Source organism: Heliangelus exortis, chromosome 6 (assembly GCF_036169615.1).
Source record: "Heliangelus exortis chromosome 6, bHelExo1.hap1, whole genome shotgun sequence".
Lineage (NCBI taxonomy): Eukaryota > Metazoa > Chordata > Aves > Apodiformes > Trochilidae > Heliangelus > Heliangelus exortis.
Window position 1 is genome coordinate 17,251,253 of NC_092427.1, and position 22,125 is coordinate 17,273,377.

At 40.5% G+C, this 22,125-nt stretch overlaps 1 protein-coding gene across 11 annotated transcripts in view; it reads right to left on the bottom strand.

Moving 5' to 3' along the window:
• Positions 1-22,125, bottom strand: part of IKZF2 (IKAROS family zinc finger 2) — a 117,765-nt gene that overhangs the window by 31,572 nt on the left and 64,068 nt on the right. For all 11 annotated transcript variants that reach the window (XM_071746896.1, XM_071746898.1, XM_071746895.1 and 8 more), the window contains one exon: positions 15,491-15,658. In XM_071746896.1, coding sequence (XP_071602997.1) covers positions 15,491-15,658 — 168 coding nt within the window. The remainder of the gene's footprint in view (positions 1-15,490; positions 15,659-22,125) is intronic.

Genomic DNA, 22,125 nt, shown 5'->3' on the forward strand with positions numbered 1-22,125 from the left:
AAATGTTCTGCACTTGTATTGTGAGGCCACTGACCTGCGTCCACTGTTCTTGTCCCACACGAACATGTCCTGGTCCCCAGGGCAGCCCTGGCACTGGTGGGGTTCCCAAGGATTTCAAATGGACTCTAATAGTTAAATACTATTAAAAAGGGACTCTGTTTAAATAGCACTCTGGTGGAGAGATAAACTAACAAAACTCAGGAATAAGCAGGAAGTCCAAAACCTGGCTAGCTTCAAAATGGCTTAAAGGCTGCCAGGTTTATGGCAACTTCTTTTTAAAGAGGGAGAGGCCCTGCAACGAATACAAGAGAGGTGACTTTGGAAAGGAGCCTCCTCCTTGCAATTCCTTCCCACTATCTGGATGTGGGTGGGAACCAGTTAAGAGGATTAAGGTTAAACCTTAACTGTATGTACCAGCTCTGTACTTTCCACTCCACTTCAGACCTTTACCATTAGATCAAGTTGACTTGAAGAGTGTTAATTGGTCCAACAACAAACCTTCCAAAATACACTTGCTAGCTTCTCTTCATTTTACCTCTGCTAAAGCAATAGGATAAGTAGGAAAACTGAAAACAAGTTCAGGTAGGTCTGTTGTTCTCTGCCCTGTCCTGTCTGCTCCCCGCCAGTGCCACATCTCAGCAGGAATTTAAGGAGGTGACTGGAGATCCACACATCATCACGAGCCCAGATGGGACTGCAAGCAGAGAGGAACAACTCACACACAGCACAGGGTGTGGGTACCTCAGTGCAGATCAGGAATGCAGAACACTCCCTTGAGAAGTGCTTTTGTTTGTTTTGGATTTCCCCCCCCCCCCTCTTTGGGTAAAACAAGCATAGAGGTTGGGACAGATTCATAGGTAGCATCAATGGAAGTCATACCCTGAAGTTATTTTACCTCAGCTGCTTTCAGTTTACATTTATTCCAAGTGCAGTCACCTTGTGCATCCTGCAGAACCCTTTATAACCTTATAATACCAACAGATTCTACCAGTTATTTGAAGCAAGAAATGCCAAACATAGTGCTACCAATTATTTTATACTACCTTAATGAAGGAAGACAGAGAATACATGACATTTACTATAGTACTGGATAGTTTTGTTTTGCATAAAAACAGTGAACAAGCCCTAATTCTAACTCACTTCTTCTCATCCACTGACAATGAGTTCCAACATTCCACCTGCACATTCCTGCCATTTTTCTTTTAGCACCTGGCATCTTTCAATTTTATGTCACATATTGAGAGACAGGCAGAGTATGCTCCATTTTTCCTTTACATAAGTAAGTTTTCCCTTGTCACTGTCAGAAACAAAGTTTTGGTAACAGACTATTAACAGAAAGCTGTCATGAAGATAACAGTGACACAAGAGGAATAACATTGACAGCTCCTCTTCTTTTCCTGTCCAATGAAGTTGGGAGTTTTCATTATTTTGATCAAGGCCAGCAGTGAAGGCAATCTTGCTTCCAAAAACAGGCCAGGCTGTGCAACTAATGGGCTCCTTTGGGACAAGAAAATTTTTATTCATACTTTCTTTACTGCCCAAGAATCAGTATGGCCCTTTGTGTTACCCTCGTAAAGATCTGTTCAACCATATGGTTTTGTCATCTCTTGCACAGATGTCAAACGAGGTCAAACAGAAAAAGAGCTGACTGACTCCTTTTACCTCTGCAATTTTCCTATCTTCTCCTGCTGTTCTCTGCCAACATGCCTGACAACATATATATATATTTACCTCCCATGTTGCAGAGAAGTTTGAAATAAGGGTGGGAATTTTCTGAAGCAGGCAGTGCTAGGCACTTCAGAAAATCTCATGCTAATGGGTCCTCCAGGAAGAGACTTGGGGGCAGCTCATCCCAGCTCCCATCACATTCACTTCAAGCTTCATCAGGGCAAATTAATCTGTTGCCACTAGGGCTGGACCAGGAGACCTCCTTTCCTCACCACGCTCATCACCAACACTTGTGGTGTTCCAGTCAGCTTTAGTACTTGGCAGGGGGCAACCAGGCTGACTTTTTATGCAAACAGTCTTTAGCAAGGAAAAAGTAGCAGTAAAGGTATCTTCTAAAGGATATCTTCTAAATGGGATCTTTAACTCTGAGAGATTAATCTGGGATACCAGACATGTTCTGTTCCAGTAAAAACATCTACATCAGGTGTCTATGTTCAATACTGAAGCTACATCAATTATTTCTGGGTAATAAAGTTCAGCAATTTCTGTCAGCCTCAATATCCTTCCTAGTTGAATTTTTTTTTGTAACACGAACTAAATAACAATTCCGGAACACTTGCTAAAACCCAGGTTTTTTTGGGTTTGCTCAGTGAAGAGAATGAGAGGGGAGGGGAGAGGGAGGACTTGGGGTTTTAGGATGTTTTTCTGATGCAATTAGTTTTACACTACAAGCCTGTGACAGAATCAGAAACTGTTACGGTGGCTGAAAGGGAGACAGACAAAATGAAAAGAAATAAAATATGTGTGTGAAATTAAACCAAAAGGAAGAAAAAGTAAAGGATGAAAGAAAAAGCAACTGCTTGGGTTGAAAGTAAAGACAAAAGCTGAAGAACACAAAAATTAACTCTAAAGTTTCATAAATACTTTTAAAAGTTTTCCTGTAAAAATCGGAGATTTAGAAAACTGAATATGCTGAACTGTACTCCTTGATGGAAAAAACAACCCACCAAAACAACCAGAAAACAAAACAAATCCCAAATAAAATTTCTTACTGAAGGTTCCACTAGGCTATTTAAAAGACCTGATTTCTCTGATGAAGGTTGAATCAAGAGTGAAAGGCTGTAAAATTACTTATTTCTCAATAGTTTAAAATCTTCTATTTGTTTTTTCTTCTTGGTGTGTGAAAGGTCTTGTAACTGAGTCAATAAGCAGGGATTTAGGTCCTCTGGGTTCAACCCTATATGCGACCTTGATGTCTTGAATGTCTTTGAAAAGTCTCTTTTTGTTTGTATTATAGGCTCATCCTCTGCAGAAGGTGGCTGGGCAGTAAACCTTGCTGCCTTCTTGTCTTTGACTTGAACTCCCTGAGAAATGAGCTATAAACTGCTTGACATGAAGCAGCCCTTTCCCTTCTCTTCACCAACGGTGTGATCCTATCCCAGGGACTGTAGACCAGAGCCAGAGCAAATTCATCCCAGACTTCATGCTGATCAAGTCAGAAAACTCATTGCAACCAAAACTCTGCCTGTACTCTGCTGAAGCTGGCTCATCATTAGCCCTTGGGACAAACATACTGCTTGGAGATGATTAATGATATGAACGTAATGGATACATTTTTCACAATATAGCTAACGTGGACATTTTTACTGTGGCATGTAGAAGTCCTCAAAAGCACTCTTCCTGGTAGATGATCTATTCTTTGAAGCTGAGGAGCTTCATTCCAACAAAACATGCCAAAAATCAGTCCTTTGATGCTGCTTGATGGAAACATAGCTATGGCTATGGAGATACCCTGATCCTATAGCATTAACACCACCTGCAGTTTCACCTTAAGCCAGATCAACCTCCTGGAGCTAAAAGAAAAGTTAGCTTACATATTTTCTCACTCCCTCCCCCCTCAAGAAACAAAATAAACAAAAAGGCCAGCTTACCACCTTTGACTCTCATTTGTGTCTATGATCTGGAGGATCCAGATTTAAGAATTCTAAAAAATTTCTGGGGATAAAAACACATCAATAGTATAGATGCTGAAGATCTATGCCAGTATCAGTGGAATTTCTTCAGATTAGTACAACTAGTATTGATATCAAAAGCCCTGTCAATTTGCTCAAGAACACTTTTGTGAGCCACCTGCTTTCCTACTGTAATTTTCCACTTTCCTGTTGTTTTAAAAGCCAGTGGAGTTAAGATAGTTTTTCTCCCTAAATATGCTCTTACTTATGCCTTAATAATTTCCCTGTTCCATCTTGATGTTTTAACAGGAAGAAAACTAGTATATGAATCACAGAATAAAGTGCCTCCTACAAAGAACACCACTGTATTAGGAGCAGATTCTAAGTGGCAGATTCACTGTGCATTTTGTGCATTTAATTTTCATTTATGGTATAGACCCAGTACCCTGCCTTTATCATTTTTTGTTTTCATAACCTATTTCTGACACCTAACAAGAACTGGGAGTGCTGCTCCAGGATTTGGCAAGAAGGAACAGGTTGTGGATGAGCAGGTTTCTCTGACTCACTTACACGGATCAACAAGGAAAAATAAAAGGGAGAGGGTGGAGACAGCAAAGGAAAAAAAAAAAAAAAAAAAAGTGAGAGGAGTGACGTGTTCCTTTGGATGTAGTGTGTAATGCATCTGGCAGACTGCCTGCTTGTGGTGCCACAGAGTTCCAGACATGCCAGTCCAGCTGACTCAGCTCTTCTGCAGAAGGAAAGGGAAGGGAGAAATTTCACAAACATTTCTGATCCCTGAAGGATGGGGGATTGCTAAGCTCTGCTCAAGGATCTTTGAATCCGTCTTTTACACCAGGGACCCGAGCTAAGCCCCCAGAGCGGTATTAGAGAAAGATGCTCGTACAGTAACCTTGCACAGAACTGCTTGTTTATCAAACCGTGTCTCTGTGGTTGCTGGAAAATTCAGCTGCACAGCTTCAACCCACAAACCAGAAATGTCAGGCCTTTCCTAGCCAAGGCTAGCTGCTATCTGTCAAGCCACTGTCTCCAAGGAGACGAACAAAATGCATGCACATGAAGGGTATCCAAGTGAGAGAATCTATGGCCTCTGTTGCTTTTCTAGACAAAAATTTTATTATCTGATTCTCAGCAGTGTATCCTTTCCATACCATTTATTTTTTAGGAGGAACCCAATGCCTTAAATAATCTGGGCCCTGCCTACCTGTGAGACTAGCTCTGTCCCACAATATGATACTGCCCTGTAGGCACCTCAGAACAGCCCCAGTCCTGTCCAGCTGTGGGGGGGACCCTGGGCAGTCCTAGAAACCCACCCCAAACTCAAAAGAGGCAGGAGGAAGAAAGTACCTATTTGCCAGCAAAAGGAACTGTAGCATAGGCTAAGACCCAGCCTGCCAAAGCCCCTAGTTCTCGCTGAAATCAAGACAACCTCAGTGCTTTTGAAAGTAAAAGCCATGGTGAAATGGCCCCAGAATCACTACTGGAATGAGCTTTTCTTAATTTTCTGGTCAGGACCTTTGCCCTTACCCATCTCAGAGCATGTAAGAGTATTCCCACCCATCTCAGTGCAAAAGGACATGAGCTTGGGAGCACATTCCCATCCCTAATACAGACCAGCTGGCTCTGGGCAGGATTCTTGGGGCCAAGGAAACTGTTACCTGACACTGAAATTCCTCCTCAGTTACCCTGCCCCACCCATCACTCGCAGGGCTTCCCAAAGACACAGAAACATAAAGGTTGGAAAAGACCTCTCAGATCAACTCCAACTGGCAACCCAACACCACCATGCCAAATAAACCACGTTCTAAAGTGCCACATCTACGTATTTTTTTAACACCTCCAGGGACTGACTCCACCATTGCTTGACAAACCTTTCAGTAAAGAAATTGTTCTTAATATCCAATCTGAACCTTTTCTGGCACAACTTGAGGCCCTTGCCTCTCCTCCTAAGAGGAAAGAATCATAGGGTAACTCTTGCATACTTAGCACAAAAAGCCCCAAACAACCTGTGAGCAGAGACTTCTCTGAAAGCAAGTGCTTTGCAACTGTGTGGTTGGGGAGCGTCCCAGCCAGGTGCTCTTTGTCAAGGTTTCAACAGGCAGGGCCTCAACAGCATTTCTGCAGCTTCAGGAATGAAGATAGAGATCTTGTCTCCCTGTTGCAAGGCACGGAGGGAACTTGGGGCACCCTGTCTGAAATCAACACAGCACAGTTATGCAAAACATGTATGCAACTGGCACCTCTTGTGTAATCCTGGCTGTAATCAACTACTCTAACCACTCCAGAAAGGAAGGAGGGGCAGAGGGTGGGGAAAGTTCACACTTAGATCAAATAAAAAAATGGGAAAATATCCAGAGAGCTTTAGTCAGGTAAAAACACAGTTCCCTCTCATGGGAAACCTCCAGGACAAGTTTCCTTGAACTTCACACAGGGTTATAAATAGGAGGAGAGTCACACAGAGTTCAGTACAGGTTCACTTTAAAAAAAATCTAGACATTCTCATTTTTCTTCTTGAGTGATATCCATCAATATATTAGCTGTAAGCCAATTCATAATTACTGGTTGCTGAGAGCTCAGGAGACTATATCAGTAACAGCTTTCTGCAGCTCTGCTATGGCGTGTTGTTAACAGAGTTATTTTTTCCCCATTTAGTTTCTCCTGGCTTCCTTTCCAGATTGCAAAAATACCTCTCTTACTCCTTAAAGCACTCACATACTATCAAAACCACCAGTGGTGAATGTCTGTTTCACAGTGTCCCATAAAACAACCCTGAGATGGCACAGAAAGATGGCCTCAACCCACCATTTTGTTCCAAGCTCAAACTTTCTCAAGCTGAAAGGTTTCACAAACTCCTTCAAGAAATGCCAAAGGCCAGCTCCAGCTGCTGGATCTCCTTTCCTCAGAAGCAATATGCAAAAGTTTTTGGCCCTTGAAAATAATTTTCTCAGGGGGGGAAAAAAAAATAAATACTTTTTTTCCCCTCCTTAGAGCCACTGTGGTGTTTTATTACTGCTCAGAGTACGTGTGAGAAGTGGTCTTGGTTTTGCTGAAATGAGGCTTTGCCAAGTCATAACTGTGTTCTCATCTCAAGTACACAAGGAAGCTCTCGGTTACCTCCTGGATCTCTGTTCTGCAAAAACCACTGCAGCTACCTCAGAAGGCTGTCTCTGGAGCAGGAGGACTACTAATGCACAGCACCACACCCCCAAGCTTATTCTAGTGCAATGAGACACCCACCTCCCAAGGATGGGCTGGAGCCTGGCTATGCAGTACCTGTGTTTACAGCTGCACCTTAAATTCTGGATTTGTATGTCCGTACAGTAAAGTGAGCATAAAAATATTTGATTCATGAAGCAGTCCCTGATGATAAGGAAAATAAAAGCAAAGGAGGCTTCTATAGTTTGAATTAAAAGGAGCAAAGGGACTAGACATCTTTAAAAATCTAAGCTATTAGGCACTCACCTGCCAGCCTGGGCATGGTAGCTGTGGTGCAGAAAGACAAGTTATCCACTGGAAGCTACCCAAATCCACAAATTGGGCCTCTTTGGGGTTTTTCCCTATTTCATTTTGCGATCACTGAAAAATGGATAACAATGAGGCACCAACACGGGCCCACTTCACACAGGCTTTGGGCTGATGAAATAGATAGCATTGACAAAAGAAACAAGAGGTAAAAATTGCAAGCTAAGTAGGAAGTCCTTTAGCATTATTAATAATCACCTTACTATTGTGTGGAAGATAATCATGCCTGTACCAGGGTATAATACCTCAGTGGTTATGGTAACAATACAAAGTTATTATTTCTTCCACCTTGTAATTATCTCATTTGACTATTTCACAAAGGCTCAGTAAAACTAATGAGATAGCATGCAATGCTATGCAGCAGGGGTGCCAGCCATGCTGGAATACTGTGCTACAGACTTTCACGACTTTCGTTGTAAAAATATGCATGCACCTTTGCAATCAGTTGTGCATCCTGCCCTCTCAACCATCACAAAAGGTTGAGAATTGTTTTTTATTTTGATTTCACAGACAGGCAACTGAGTCTGGGATGAGGTTAAGGGGCGTGCATCTGTACTGGCCTGTATTTCCAAAGCATAAAATGACTTTGCAATTTAGGTCCCTCATGAATGACTGAGTATGAGTAGTAAAGAAATCAAAATTAGTAATGAAAGAGATGAGAGGACTGGAAGATAAAGATTAGAACAGAATCAATGCCAGACATATGACTACAGCCAACCACAGTGTAAACTGAGCACGGGAATTATATTCACAGAGGATAATGTTAGGAAGAGCAATAAATTCCAGCAAAAGAAAGGATAGTTTAGGTTAAATATCAGGATGAGAGTCACAGCTATAAAAAGCAATTGGGAAGTAGAATTGTCTCCCTAGGGAGGAGACAGAAAGAGTCTCTCTGAATGTTTGAGAAACAGGTTAGGCATGCTGTTTAGAAGGACTGCTGCTCTATATGAAGTAGTCTTATCACATTCACCTGCTTTTTTGATGCCACTGAAAACCCACATATAGCACTGTAGCAGAATAAAAGCCCAGAGGAAAAAAACAAAGTCACTGTCTTCTTTGCTCCTCCAAAGATGGCTGGGTGCCATAAGAACTGGCATCAACCACCATAAGAAAAGTGTCCATTTTCTTTCTGAATAGCAGCCCAGTAGGGCCAGGTCATTCAGGTTGTATATGGCCAGAGGAAAAAACAAAGATGGACAGAATCTGGCTGGTGATGCCACGATGTGAATTGCTAATGTGGAGGGGAGACAGAAATAACATAGAAAACTGGACATCAGCAGTCCCGTCCCACACACGTGCTTCCATCTTGGCACAGACATTCCATTGGGAAGAAAGGAACTGGACAGAATTAATAACAGATAATCCCATGTATATCTTATACTATGATGATGCTGTCTAAAAAGGACCTTGTTAACCCTGAGTGCTGGAGAGCTATCAGACCTTCTGGACAGCTGGTTCAAGAGGTCTGAGGAAAGGGGAAAGGACACCCCCGTCCCATTCTTGTAAGCACCGTGTTGCACTTCAGAACTGCCCTGGGGAAACCTCCTCGTGGTGAAGCTGCAGTGTTGGGGCCTCCTGCCTTAACACAAGACTTTTCCTTGCCAAAGGTCCAGAGACTTACCCTGACACCAGACACACATCTGCCACCCAGTCTCAATAAGGAAAGATAACTTGGATGGTCAGGGACAGAGGGAGATGATGCAACCTCCCTCCAGACCCACTCTCCTGCTTCTCTCTCCTGAAGAGGAGGACTGGCTGGTAGACCTGCAGGTGGCAGACATATAGCAAGGCCACATTCCACCAAGATATAGAGCAGGAGGCAAAAGGCTTGTCTCACAGATACCACAGTACATCTTAGCCCCTACTAATCTGTCTGTGAGCTGATTTTTAGAGGGAGGATATTGCCATGGTGTTGTCTCTCACCACTGGCAGAGTGGGTGACTCCCTCTCTGTTCAGCCAGTTTCCAGGCAGCCCCCAAGCACTAAAGGAACAGCCCATGCTAACACTGTGGCACCATGAGAAGCAAGGAGCCCCATGTTGTCTGCTCCCCTGTCAACTCAAATCACACACTCTGGAGGGGAAGGGAAAATAATTTCTAAGAGGGAGAGATTCTGGAGGCTGCTACACAACAGCACATCTACCTTTGCTTGCCAGGACTGCTTCCCGTGTTTGTCTGCCTTATCTGTCAGGAACAGATCTGCTGGGTTGAACAGTCAAAGACTGATCCGTAACTACTGCAGCTAATGGGTAACCTTTATGGAATTTAAAGACTTCCAAACGTTCAACAAGCAAAAAGTGAACACTATTGCTTTGGGTGGAACTATATCTTTTCACAAGTTCTCCTGAAAACAAAGCCCAAATGTAATTTTTTTCTGGAAAGATCATGATCCTACAGCACCTTTTAATCAAAGATAGTTTTTCACTGATAATCAGGCTTTGTGGAAAAGGCTTAGCATGAACAAGCTTGCATACTGAGGTAATTCTGAACACAGGAAAGATAACTTTTTTATATGGCTGATACAAATACTTGTCACAGGAGTACCCTGGAGGAGAAGAGGACCCCACCACTTCAAGGATCAGGTTCAGATGAGGCTTCAGCAAAGCATGGCATACAAGTTGGCTCCACAGAGGAATAAATTTCAAATAAGGATGCCTAGGGGATGAAAAAACTGGCATACCAAATTCTTACCCTTGAACAGATTTTGATCTTACCTTCCAGAAATGCACACACAAACAACATGGAAAGCAGAATGCCAGATATTTTAGACTCTGGAAAACAGAGCAAAGGCCTCTGGGTCTGGAGACGTTAATGAGAAAGCAGAAGTGCTGCAGTACTGTCTACATGCTAGTAACAGTTTGGAATCTGGAGTCTGATAAGAAAAACACCAAATGATTTTGTCACTCAGTTAAGTTCATGGAGTTTAACTGAAACAGTGTAAGATAACCTGAGAGGAAGACCAGCTCTGCCTGATTAAATACAGCTCTAAGTATCAGAACAACAGAATAAATGTCCACACTGGGTCATTACAACTGAGAGAAGGTGCTGTTTGCTAAGCTATTCGCAGAACTGGGACTTTAATACAAGATATTCCCTCTGCTCTTCACATGCTTGCTTCACTTTTTGCCATGTCCTACTTGTTCTTATTTGATTTTTTCCCCCATTCACAATGCATTTGAGTCGTTCATGCTCAGAGTGTAATAAGAATTCCAGGTCCCAGGGTTCCTCTAGTTATGATATTCCTATCCTCAAAAACATGGTTACAGAGTGGATACTGGGCCTTTTAAGAGCAGAGATGTTAATAGCAGTAAAAGTCTCTTCAAAATTAAAAAAGCAGCTTAAAACACAGACTCTTCTTTATTCTTAATAAGCATCTTCACCACTGTTTCAGTAATTCTCTTCTGCTTTTGACAGGCAGAACTTCAGGCACAGCACTGAGTTTTTCATCACTGTGCTTGTTCATCCAATTTTTGAGCTGGAAGTGAGACACTCATAGTTGGGATGACTCTCCCAAACATGTGTCAAGCCAGGCATGTCATCAGAACTCAGAACCAGGTTCCTTCTGCACAGATATCCTGTCAGTTCCATTGACAACAGCCATGCAATTGGAGGCCTGGAGGACACCTCACTGGCTCATTACCATGCAGCAGAAGCTAAGGAGAAAGTCTTTCTGGGGAAGAAGAGATGAGACAGACATTCTTGCAAACCAAGCAACAGAGTTACTAAACTACCTCTCCAGGAACAGGGCATTTACCTTTTTAATTACACGTGCCTTTTATCTTGCACACCGTACATAGTTTGCTAAGATTGTGCTTTTGGGAGTTTTTGCCTAAGCCTTCCTTTTCCAAACAAATGCTTCACTTCTTTTCTTTCACAAATAAAATGATACCATTAGTTCAGTGCTATTGAAGAGCTGGGCAGTAACAAACAAAGTGCAGTAGCAATGCAGGAAGGAGAGGGGGAGGAAAAAGCAAATATTTGTTAAAGCAGAAAAAGAAAAAAAAAATCATTTTCTAAATAGAAGTAGCTCAGAACCAAATTTTAAAATGTATTGTGAGAAAAAGCTTCTGTGACAGGAAAGAATAGTGATCTGACTATCCATTTTTTAGGAAGAACTAAACAGTAAAACTGCTTTCATATATGCATAACACTTACTCCCACAGTAAGGGAACATTATTGAACTTGCCAAGATAAAGAGAAAAATCACATAATTCCAGAATTAGGGTTGCACTCAGAAGGCATAAGGTGGCCAGTTTGTATGTATGCATGACAAGATAGTCTTTTATTCACAAAATACATTTTTCCCTCAAGGACAGTGTTTGCTTAGTGCAAAGGATGGATAGATGGTTCTCACTTAATCAAAACCTGTTCTGTGTTTTGCTTTCCCCTTAAGGAATGATCCTACCTCTCACTGACAGCCCAAGCCCTGCTCTGAAAACAATGCACTAATGTCTATGGGCTCCTCCAGATTGCTCATCAATGCAGCCCTGACTTTTTGGAATTATCACTTTTTTTAAAAATGCACTTTACAGCAGCAGTATGAGGGGAGGGCTGACTTTGCTCCCTTTTAGGCACAAGAGAAATTCATGTCAAAACAAAAGTGCTAATTTTACATGCCTGTTTGGGAATGCCTCGCTTTTCAGGGTTGTACATCATACCTTTCCAAGTACAGAGGTCAACACCTAGTTGCTTAAATCATCAGATTGATCTGTCAGATCAGCTGTCTTTAAAAAAATTCTGGGTTTTGTTCATTATTTGTGTAGAGTAGAATTCATCTCATCTGTTTTGTATCTGCCTTTGCCTTGTTGTGCAATTCTGGAGATGCTGGAGAACATGGGCACGTCTCAGGGTGAGATAGCAGGTACTCTGTGATAGGAGGCTGGCTTTGTCTGGATGTTTTTCTCTTTAAAAACAAGCCCAGCTAGGCAAGGTGAAGCCAATCCCTGCTGGTTTGTCAAGTGCATCTCCTGCAGGAAGAAGCTACCAACTTTTGCCCCAGCGCTCCACAGCCTGTCCTTACTCTCACATCCTGGAATTCCACTCAGGCACCTTTTCTGTATTACCTGTGTTGTGGAATTATGAAGTTAATTCTGAAAACAACATCTGAAAGTCCTGTAGGTACTGTGAGGCTCAAGCCCATTCACAGTGTAATTCTGTGCATGAATCTCTCTCCCCAGGCATTATGCTACTGAGTCCTGAAGGCATCGTTATATTCCTGAAATCAAAGAAGCTGCATGTGGGAGTAAAACACAGACACAAAGTTCATCAGAACTCCATATGTCAGTAAAAGGTAAATAATCACAGGAAGAAAATCGCTGCAAGACAAGTCCTTAATTATTTAGTGTTAAACAGCAGGAATATTACAGATGTGAATACTTTGTTAACTGCTCATCCTGTGAAAACTTACACAGAAAGAGATTATTCTGTAAAAGAATGGAATTCAAAATGTGGATTGTGATGCTTAGAAACACATTGAAATAAATAGGAAATAATATTTAGAAGTGTGAACAATAAATACTTAAATCTATAAAAAAAAACCCTGTCACAAATTAATTTTGGTTTTTAAGTTAATGGTAGTTTCAACTATTTTAAATATCTCTGAGGTGCTTGTGCTAATTTCTGTTTGCAATTACATTCCTCATTTCTCCCCTTTCCTGCTGTAGTGTATGAAAACCCTGCACTAAGCACAGGAAAAATTGACTAACTGGCAGTAGCAAGAGGGTGTAACTGACTAAGTGGTGACACAAACAAAGTGCTTTCAAATTCACAGATCAAACTAGCTGGGGGGAAAAAAAAATTCTTCAATTCTTTTTTTTAGCATACTCTGCCTTTCATTAAAATGAGTGGTTTAAAACCTTCTTGAAAACAAAAAAAAAAAAAAAAGTGGATTTTTTTAGTAATAGCACACTCTTATTTAAGAAGGAAAAGGACACAAAGTGTAAGAAAAAAGGAAATTGGTCTTGCATTTATGAAATCATGTGCCAGATTCTCAGATGGTGCAGAACAGGAGTGCTTCCCTTGTTTAGGGAATATAAATTCCAATCTGTATCAGCTTATAGATTGATATAAAAATCTTTTCTGTTATGAATATAATACCATGGTCAGACTCACTTCAATTTAGACACTAAATGTGTCATACTGAAACTGGATTGAAGTCTCATATTTCAAAATAGTTTTCAGCTTCTTCTTTCTATAATTTTACCCGATATTCTCTTTTCTGGTCTCAAATAGCAGAAGACGCAAAATTAATAAAATCATTTGGGTTGGAATAGACCATGGATGAAGTTTATTAGTTTTGCTGTACCTTCAGTGTCCACCTACAGACTTTGATATGTGCTTCATTAAACCAGGAAGTGTTTGTATACTACATTGATATGAAACTTAAAATTCTCTAGGGAATATCTGCCCACCTTCTCCATGAACCAGGTCCACACACATATGCATAAAGCAACCAAGACTGTCTATATGACAGGGACAGAAAAACACCTTCAATTGCATGCTCACGTTCAGTTTGGCATTTCACCTTCATGTAGGTACGTGCTAGGTTTTAGGGCAATCTCTCAGGTTTTTAACCCAGGAGTGCTACTGTAAGCATTGCCTTGGATAGTATTCTGGGAGCAATTGTCTATTCCTGCTGGCCCTCTGCTCAAAGCTGTTGTAGCAGAGTGTTTAGAGAGGTGACACTTCCTCCACTGAAAACAAAACATAAAATTACAAATTAAAATCAACTGAACACAGCTAAGTCAGTTGGGAAAGGAGGTCCTGGGGATCATGTGAGCATAAGCCACTTCAGTGCCTTCTGAAAATCCTTCACCTTTACAGTTCATCCTGAAGCAAAAAGCAGAAATATTAGCCATGTACTTCTCACACCGGAAGAACAATCTCTATCAATGGCTGTATCTAGGTAACAAACTCCATGTTCATATTATGAAAACAACCACAATGTTCATGTTTTGTAACGTGGGCTATTTTATGTCATAACTCCCTTTTTTATTTTAATTGTTTTCTTTTTTACTAAAGTTCAAGTTGAAACTATGGTTATGGTCAGATGTATGAAAATTGGACCTTGCATTTCCACAGACGTTTTCCCTTCTGGCTCTCAGATCAAATCCTCTCAGCTGAAAACCCTCAAGCAATTCTCTCTCACTTGCACACTCTTGAAAGCTCATGGTTTCTGCCATCACTACCTTTGCATAAAACAGCCTCCCTGCACACTCCATACTCCAAAGTCTGATTATTGGAAATGTCAAGGCAACTCTGTATCCTAAGACCAACCTAATGCTCACAAAACAGAAACTTCTGCATCAAAGTGATGCTGACCCTATAGATGAAATATTTGTAGAGTCAGGAAGCTCCTTGATTACATTTTCACATACAGAGTTTCTATCTGCAGCTGCACTTCAGCCACTGTGTTTCAGTAGTCACACATTTCCTAACACCTCAATAAAGTTCATCTGTGGTGCTGTCACTTGTAACCAATCCAATTATCTCTGCTCATTCAACAATAAAAAATAGTCTCATATAAATGGCCTGGACACAGAAGTTGAACAACTTGAGAGAGAAAAAAATGCAGCAAGTCTTACTCAAAAGTCCTACACAAATGAGTAACTAAACAGAATGTGGCCCCTTGGTGTGGTGCACAGGGACAACAAACACCTCTAATCCTGATCAGGGCTACAAACGTGACTACTAACACAGTTATGGGATGGGTATTTCTTTAGAAGATATCAAGAAACTGTATCAAGTAGACTTGCTACAGATGTGATACTACCAAGCTGTGAGGCAAGACAAACACAATCTCTCTCTACCCCCTTCTGCTAAGTGAGTGCTGTGGCTGCCATGAATTGGGACTTTAGCCCAAGATTTAACAAGAATCAAAAATGCAACAAGGAGGGTTTTTGAAAGATGAACAAGCATGAACTCCACCAGCATATGGCATTTATTAGATGAAAAAATGGGTATGAACTGCAGGCTTCCAAGAGTACACAGTTATTCTTTGTGATCTTTGGAATTTCACAGCCACTTTGGGGCTGAGAGTGTCAAAACAATCTGCCATCAAGCCTGGATACACCCAAGGGACATTCAAAGGGAAATATGATAGCATCAGCAGAGGAGCTCAGTTACACAAAAGGAGAGGTGTGGCTGAACCACAACTTTTCTGATTCACATCAAGGCTGTCCCAAAGTTCAGAGCTGTTCTATCTGAAGAGGATGAAGGTGGTACAAGCCCCATAGCCACCAGGGACACACAGCTGTTTTCAAAACCTGCTTTACTTGAACAGTATTTGCAAAGAAAAAAACCAAGAGGGAAGAGAAGACAAGGTGGGCTCACCAGAGTGCGTCCTGAGGTGTCCTGTGAGGGCGTCCCTCCGTCGGCAGGCATAGCTGCAGAAAGGACATTTGAATGGTTTCTCTCCAGAGTGCAACTTGATGTGCCTCAGCAGGTTACCCTTCTGAGTAAAAGAAGCTCCACATTGGTTACAGTGGAAGGGGCGTTCACCTGGATGGGAAGAGAAAGGGAGGGAGCTGTCACGAAACATCAGAACATGCACGAAGCCCATTATCCCTCTCTTTTTAACAGTGCCACCTTACACAGGTATGGTCCCCACCACCACCACCACATGGCACTTGCTAAAACCAGAGACCATTGCTTTTGTGCAATGGGCAAAGGCTCCAATAGTGATTGGATGCTTTCCCCTGGAGGTGATTAACACAGCCTAATTTTCTTAAAGTTCTCCACCTCAGAGGTTTTATCCTTCAGAAACCGAGTTCCATAAATGAGCTCTGCTCAAAATTTAGATCCATAACTGTGGTTTTGTAGTATTAATCTCTATGGTTTGCATTTATTTTTAGTATAAGCTCAATACATATAAGTATTTAGAACTGATCCTAACAATTGAACTTGGACAGATGTTAAGGTCTCTGCTCCAAATCTTTTGCTTATACCATACATAAAATGAAACCCCTTTTTAAAGGCTGCTTTGTATTTCAAGAGTGGTATGAAGAAAAGTAAATGAGGATCAGGTCCACAATCCTTGGGCAAACATTGAGAAAAATTTTACACCATTAATCTGTGAAATAAGGAAACTTATGTTCTAAGTAAAACTAACTGAAAAGAAAAAAATTAACAGAAACCTTACCCTTTTCCTCCACCCCATGCATTCACACACACACATATCCAAAACTTATTTTGATGTTAAGCCATATTTCCCCTGGGGATTGGGTCCATATAAACAAATACCCTTTAAAATTTTTTTTAAATTATTATATAGAGGAAAGCCCCTGACAAACTCATACAATTTTTGTGAAATATTATCAACACCATACTCTTTATGAACATTTGCTGAGAATGCTCAGCATTCTTGGGCAGGCAGGCAGTTCTTCTCATCTACTCATTTCCCACTGGGTACAGTGCAAATCAATAGGGCACAAGCATATACTTGTGCTGGCCATTTGCCTGAATGCTTCACTGCAACTGGGCTCTGGATGCTGAAATGTTTCCACCAACTGAAGCCCCAGTTCAACAAGGTCTTGAACATCAGATTTCAGATGGATAAGGTCCCATTAAATTTTCCAGTCTCTTACCTATTATGGAGCTGTGGACAACACCTTTGAGGACAGACTTTTTGAGGTTGAATTCACTAGCTTGAAGCACAATTCTTAGGGAAAAACGAATCTGTTCTCTGATCTGTCACATCTCTCCAGAAGTTTTTTCAATTGCTTTAAAAGGATCACACTCCCTTGCTGGACAAAACTAATGCTATGTTTTTATTGAAGTGGTGCATGTGTCTAGTGCAAAGTGCAACATTTATCTGTTGAGTCACATGGAAAGAGGGGGAGGAAGAGATCTCAGACATGTCCACAATCAATTCTGGTTCCAATGGCTGAAATCACTGCCAGCATCAGGGTCTTGCATGGAGGGCAGCAGAAGACAGGTGTGCCATATTTCTATGCCATTCATCTGCAACTTCACATGTGAGAGCTGGAAATTACATCTGAAAGTATGTATCAGTGCAGATGGACTGAAGATACTAAGGTTCCTACATCTTGACATGAACAAAGATTAAAAAAATCAGGGCATAAAGCTCATCTTCCAATACACTGAACATAAACTGATTGGAACTGATAGAGTTTGTGGTTTCCCTTTTAAACTCCCACACTATGCTTAAAGAATCTGATTAGCCATTATCTTCTTCTAGATCATTTCAAAATGTCCACAACAGAGATCTGTAAAGAGACTGCAGTAGAAAAACATATGGGGGGTGCTCTTCTTTTCTGTTTTGCTTTCCCTGTCTGAAAAAACAGGCAAGCCCCCTTCCTTTGACAAGTTTCTAAGTATTCAGGAATGATAGCTTCAGTTGCAGGATGACAAGACTAAAGAAGGTAGCAAGTTTCCTACCAAGCCTGAAGTTTCCTTTTACTCCTGCTGTATTTAAAACTGTGCAGTTAATGTGCTTTAGCCACTACATCACCCACTTATCTTTGGTATTTTTGGATGTGTTATTTGGAGGTATGAGCAGGTATTATTCCTCAATCAACTGGCAGCTGAAGAGATGCTGAAAACCGGTCAGAAATTTGAATACTCACTGCACCATAGTTCAGTGGCAAAGATGACATGAAAACACTCACCACAAAAATCACTAAGTCTGCTCTCTCTTTTTCGACAGAATCTGCTACAATAGCACTTTTTACCTTAAATAACCTTTGTATCTATTTAAAGCCAGCATGAATTCATTTTTCCTACTGGCTTAACTCTGGGTAAATAACTGCTTTGATCTGTTTGTTATACTTTCTTTCAATCATTTGATTCCTGATCCTTGTTTAAGCTGCAGGCTTGTGGCATGACTGTTAATTTTACTGACACCTTCGTGCTTGATTAATTAGGAGCTTTTACATTTAGCACAGCTAATCTGAGAGACCATTACCCAATAGAAGGGTGCATCAAAAAAAGTAAATACTGAATAATAAGATTTTGCTGTTTTTCCCAAGAACCCATTCTGATGTCTATTCCAGACACTACCTAACCAGCCTTCTTTATCATCTCATTGCCTTGAGAATACAGTTTTCCACTTATTTCTCCTGCTGCCTTTTTCCTAGCAGTTTTTTAAGCAGTTCTCCATTATTATTATCTCCTAATTACAATATGACAACCTTTACATCCTTAGTCACTTCTCTTACTCTTCTGTGTAAACTAACAGGTTTTATCCATAGGCTGAAATTAATCACACTTCAAACTAAACATCCACTGACAAAACTAAATACATTTTTTTCCCCTACAAAACAGTCCCTGAACATGTTTAAACTTTTCCTATCTTTGGGGTGATGGTAGCACAGACACATTGGAAACTATGGACCTATCAAGCAGGTGACATACACAACCACAAGAGGGTAATGACAATTACAAGCATGATGTGTTTCTCACCTTTTATGCCTCTGTGTTTACTGTTTGCCTCAAAATACTTACATCAATTTGTTGAAATAAGAACATCTTATGAACAGAACACATACTAAAAGGTGATTTCTTCTTCCAGCACTGGAAACTGTGACTGCAAGTTAACTGCAAAATATTTTTGATTTACTTTAAATGTTAAACCTTTCCTCTATTTTAGAGCTAAACTAGGGCAGAAAACCCTCAAGCTTTAGTGATTAACATTAAAAAGAAATGCTTCCTCAGTGATGAGAGGTATAAGAACAGCTAACCAAACAAAAAAGATGCTTCTTTTCAACTCCAGATTAAAGATCTAAAGCCAGACAAAACCAAGAATGCCTAGAAAGCCATGTTCTGCAGCATAGGGAATTTAATTATCTGAAGTTACATCAGAAGTGGATAAGGCAAGGTAAGCCAGGGCTAGCAAGTAACTTTCCTAAAGGCTGAGAAAGATGGGCTTGTGCCAGGGAACAGCCCTGATAATTAAAGGAAAAAAAAAATAAAAATTTATGGGACTTTAAAATTTAACAGTTAAATTAATTATTAATTAAAAGGAACAATTTCAAATATTTACTTCTAAATTACACTAAAGTACTGTTGAAACTTCACAGTTAATTGTTTAACATGAATCCATTACAGCTATGTCCCCTCCAGGAAAAATAATGAAATATTGCTGCTCTGTAGCTACCGGTATCTGAAGTACACAAGTTAACTTGCTGTTGTGTAAACAAATACTGAGATGAAAGGTGAAGAGAACCAATGGAGCCAGGTTTAGTAGCAAGACATGATTCTTTCCTAAGTATCTAATATATGGCAGCTGGCTGGAGACTATAACACAAGCTATGAACACTGTCTAGCTGTCATAAACTGAAACCAATTGAACTGATTTAACTTCCAACTAATAGCTTTCATATTTTACCATGTATATGCCAGAAGTTATTTCAAAAAAAAACAACTCCTTTTTCTTCTTAATCGGAAGCTTCCCTGAACAATATTTCTCCTTTACGCGGAAGTGCTGCACAGAAGTTTCAGTATGAGTTACCCTTCTCTGAATCTTGTACTGCTAGAAAAATAATACAGTGATGTTTTCTGTATCAAAACAGAAATTTAACTGAGGACAAAGAGTCTGCAGACCTCGCGACCAAGGAGACTTTGATTTTCCTAACTTTTAGCCAGGAACTTATGTCCCTTTGAAATGAAACAGAGCAGCTCACAAAATAATGCACTGGTTCTCTTTAACAGCAAGGCCTGGCTATTTCTACTGCAGTGCTAAGTTCCTGCCTGTGAATGTTATAGTCATATTTAAAAGAAATTTAAAAATTAAAAAAAAAAAATAAATCAGAGAGCATTGTCACAGTTGGAAAAGACCTCCAAGATCACAGCATCCAATCATCACCCCCTAAAAGAAAACAAATGAAAAAACCAACCCCAAACACAACAAAACAAATCCACCCTGCCCACTACAGAATGTCCTGAAGTACCACATTTACACAATATTTTTAATAATTCCAGGGACAGCGACTCCACCATCTCACTGGGCAGCCCACTCCATTGCCTGACTACTCTTCCAATAAAGAAATTCTTCCTAATATGTAGTCTAAACCCCCCATGGTGCAACTTCAGGCCATTTTCTCTAGTCCTATCACTATTTACTTGAGAGGACAAGGCAAAGTCTCCTCTTGTCCAGACTAAATAATCCCAGTTTCCTCAGTCTTTCTTCATAGGACTTGTTCTCCAGACCCTTCACCAGCTTGGTTGCCCTTCTCTAAACCTGCTCCAGCAAAGTCTCTTCAAAAGAACAAGAAAGTCAGGATAGAGTCCTTCTACATTTAAGAACTGGGTCCAGTGGGTCTACATTTAACATCTGTCCTGGTTATATGTATATCAAAGACTTTAGCCTGTATTGTTTGGCACATACTTTTGATATGACAGCTTAAGTTCTTCTCAAATGGGATACTTTTTTTTTTTTAAACTTCTTAATGCAAAATTACCACACCCATGCTGCTGCTATCAGAAAGTACTTGCTCATGCTGATAATACTGATTTTTAGCCTCCCATATCAGGTTTTTTGGCAATATTCAGTTAAAATGAAACATTTCTCTTGATTCATCAGCTGCTGCCACTGCTCTGATTCTGTTCTGTCCCAGAAGCACAAATGAAATATCAGCTGTGCTACCCCTGTACTGCCAGGCAGTGAGTTGCAAACTGCCTTTACCCAGGCAGGGTACTTCTGTGCACTTTGCTATTCTGGGGACTGTCTAGATACCTACTTACTCTTCTAGCAGAGTCACTAGAAGAGCTGCACATCACTTGAAATTGGTGATTTCACTAGTTTTTTGTTGGCAAAAAGCTACTTCAAGATGGGGAATTTTATTATAAAACAGTAGGTACAAGTATCTCATGAAAAATTCCTGCGATTTCTCTACACAAATTGATGTCTGTATTCTTAAGAGAGCAAATCCATTAAGTAAACTGAGAGTTTAGCTACTGAGTACTGCAAGCATAACATATTCTTATACAGAAAGCAATTTTGAAAATTTAAGCTCTCCTTCCTTATGCTAATCTGGAAAATGAGACTTCTGGAAAAGTTAAGATTTAGGAACCCAAGTAGAAATTCATCACTTGTAGAAATTTGGCCCTACGATTTTTGATTCAGTGCCAAATTTATTCATTTTACAACAGTAGGAGCCTGCACTAGGCTACACATTAAACAAAATAAAACCCTTCTACTCGAAGAATATGACAGGCAGTCCAAGAAAGTTAATTGTCATGTGTTAATATGACCATTTGGATAAATTAGTTCCTGGTTAGCTGCTTTAGGGACAGAAGTCTTTTATATTTAACAGCACAATTGCATTTTTCCTCACTTATTGTGTCCTAAAAACTTGAATTCTGCATGAGAAAAAAGTAAAATTAAATGGTATTCAGTGTTCCATAACATTCAATTATAATGCTATGGATGCTAGAGCAGATCTGGAGGATTTTCCTCATGGGTACATAACACATCTAATCTCACTGACTTTATGGGACTAAAATGCACATCAAGTGCAAGCAAAGATCTGAGACACTCCTGCAGTTAGCACACCAAAAAATTAAAATAAGCCCAGAAACAGTGTGGAGCAAGGCTTGTATCTGTGCTATGTTGCCCCCTGCACCCAGGGACCTGGCTTTGCTCTTCCACTGTCCCGCTGTGTCCACACAGAGAAAGCATTTAACCTCTGTGTGTTCTTAAAATAATGAGGATGATCCCAACCCTCCCTTAGAAATAAAAAACTTTTGAGAATCCAGAAGTGGACTAGATAAAGCATGGGATATTACAGTGGAGAAAAACCACAATTCAGGGAGAACAAGGCATGAGCCTCACAGATCACAGAGGCAGCAGCACAGCTGCAATAGGTTTCTGTGTTAGCAAAAAATGAGTAGCAAGGAAATGTTAATTCAGGCCTACTAGCAGAAAGACTGAACAGGTGAAATCACTGGGGTTCCTTTTCATTCCCTCAGACAAATTTGATTATTGACCTATCTTCTTCCTCTCCCCT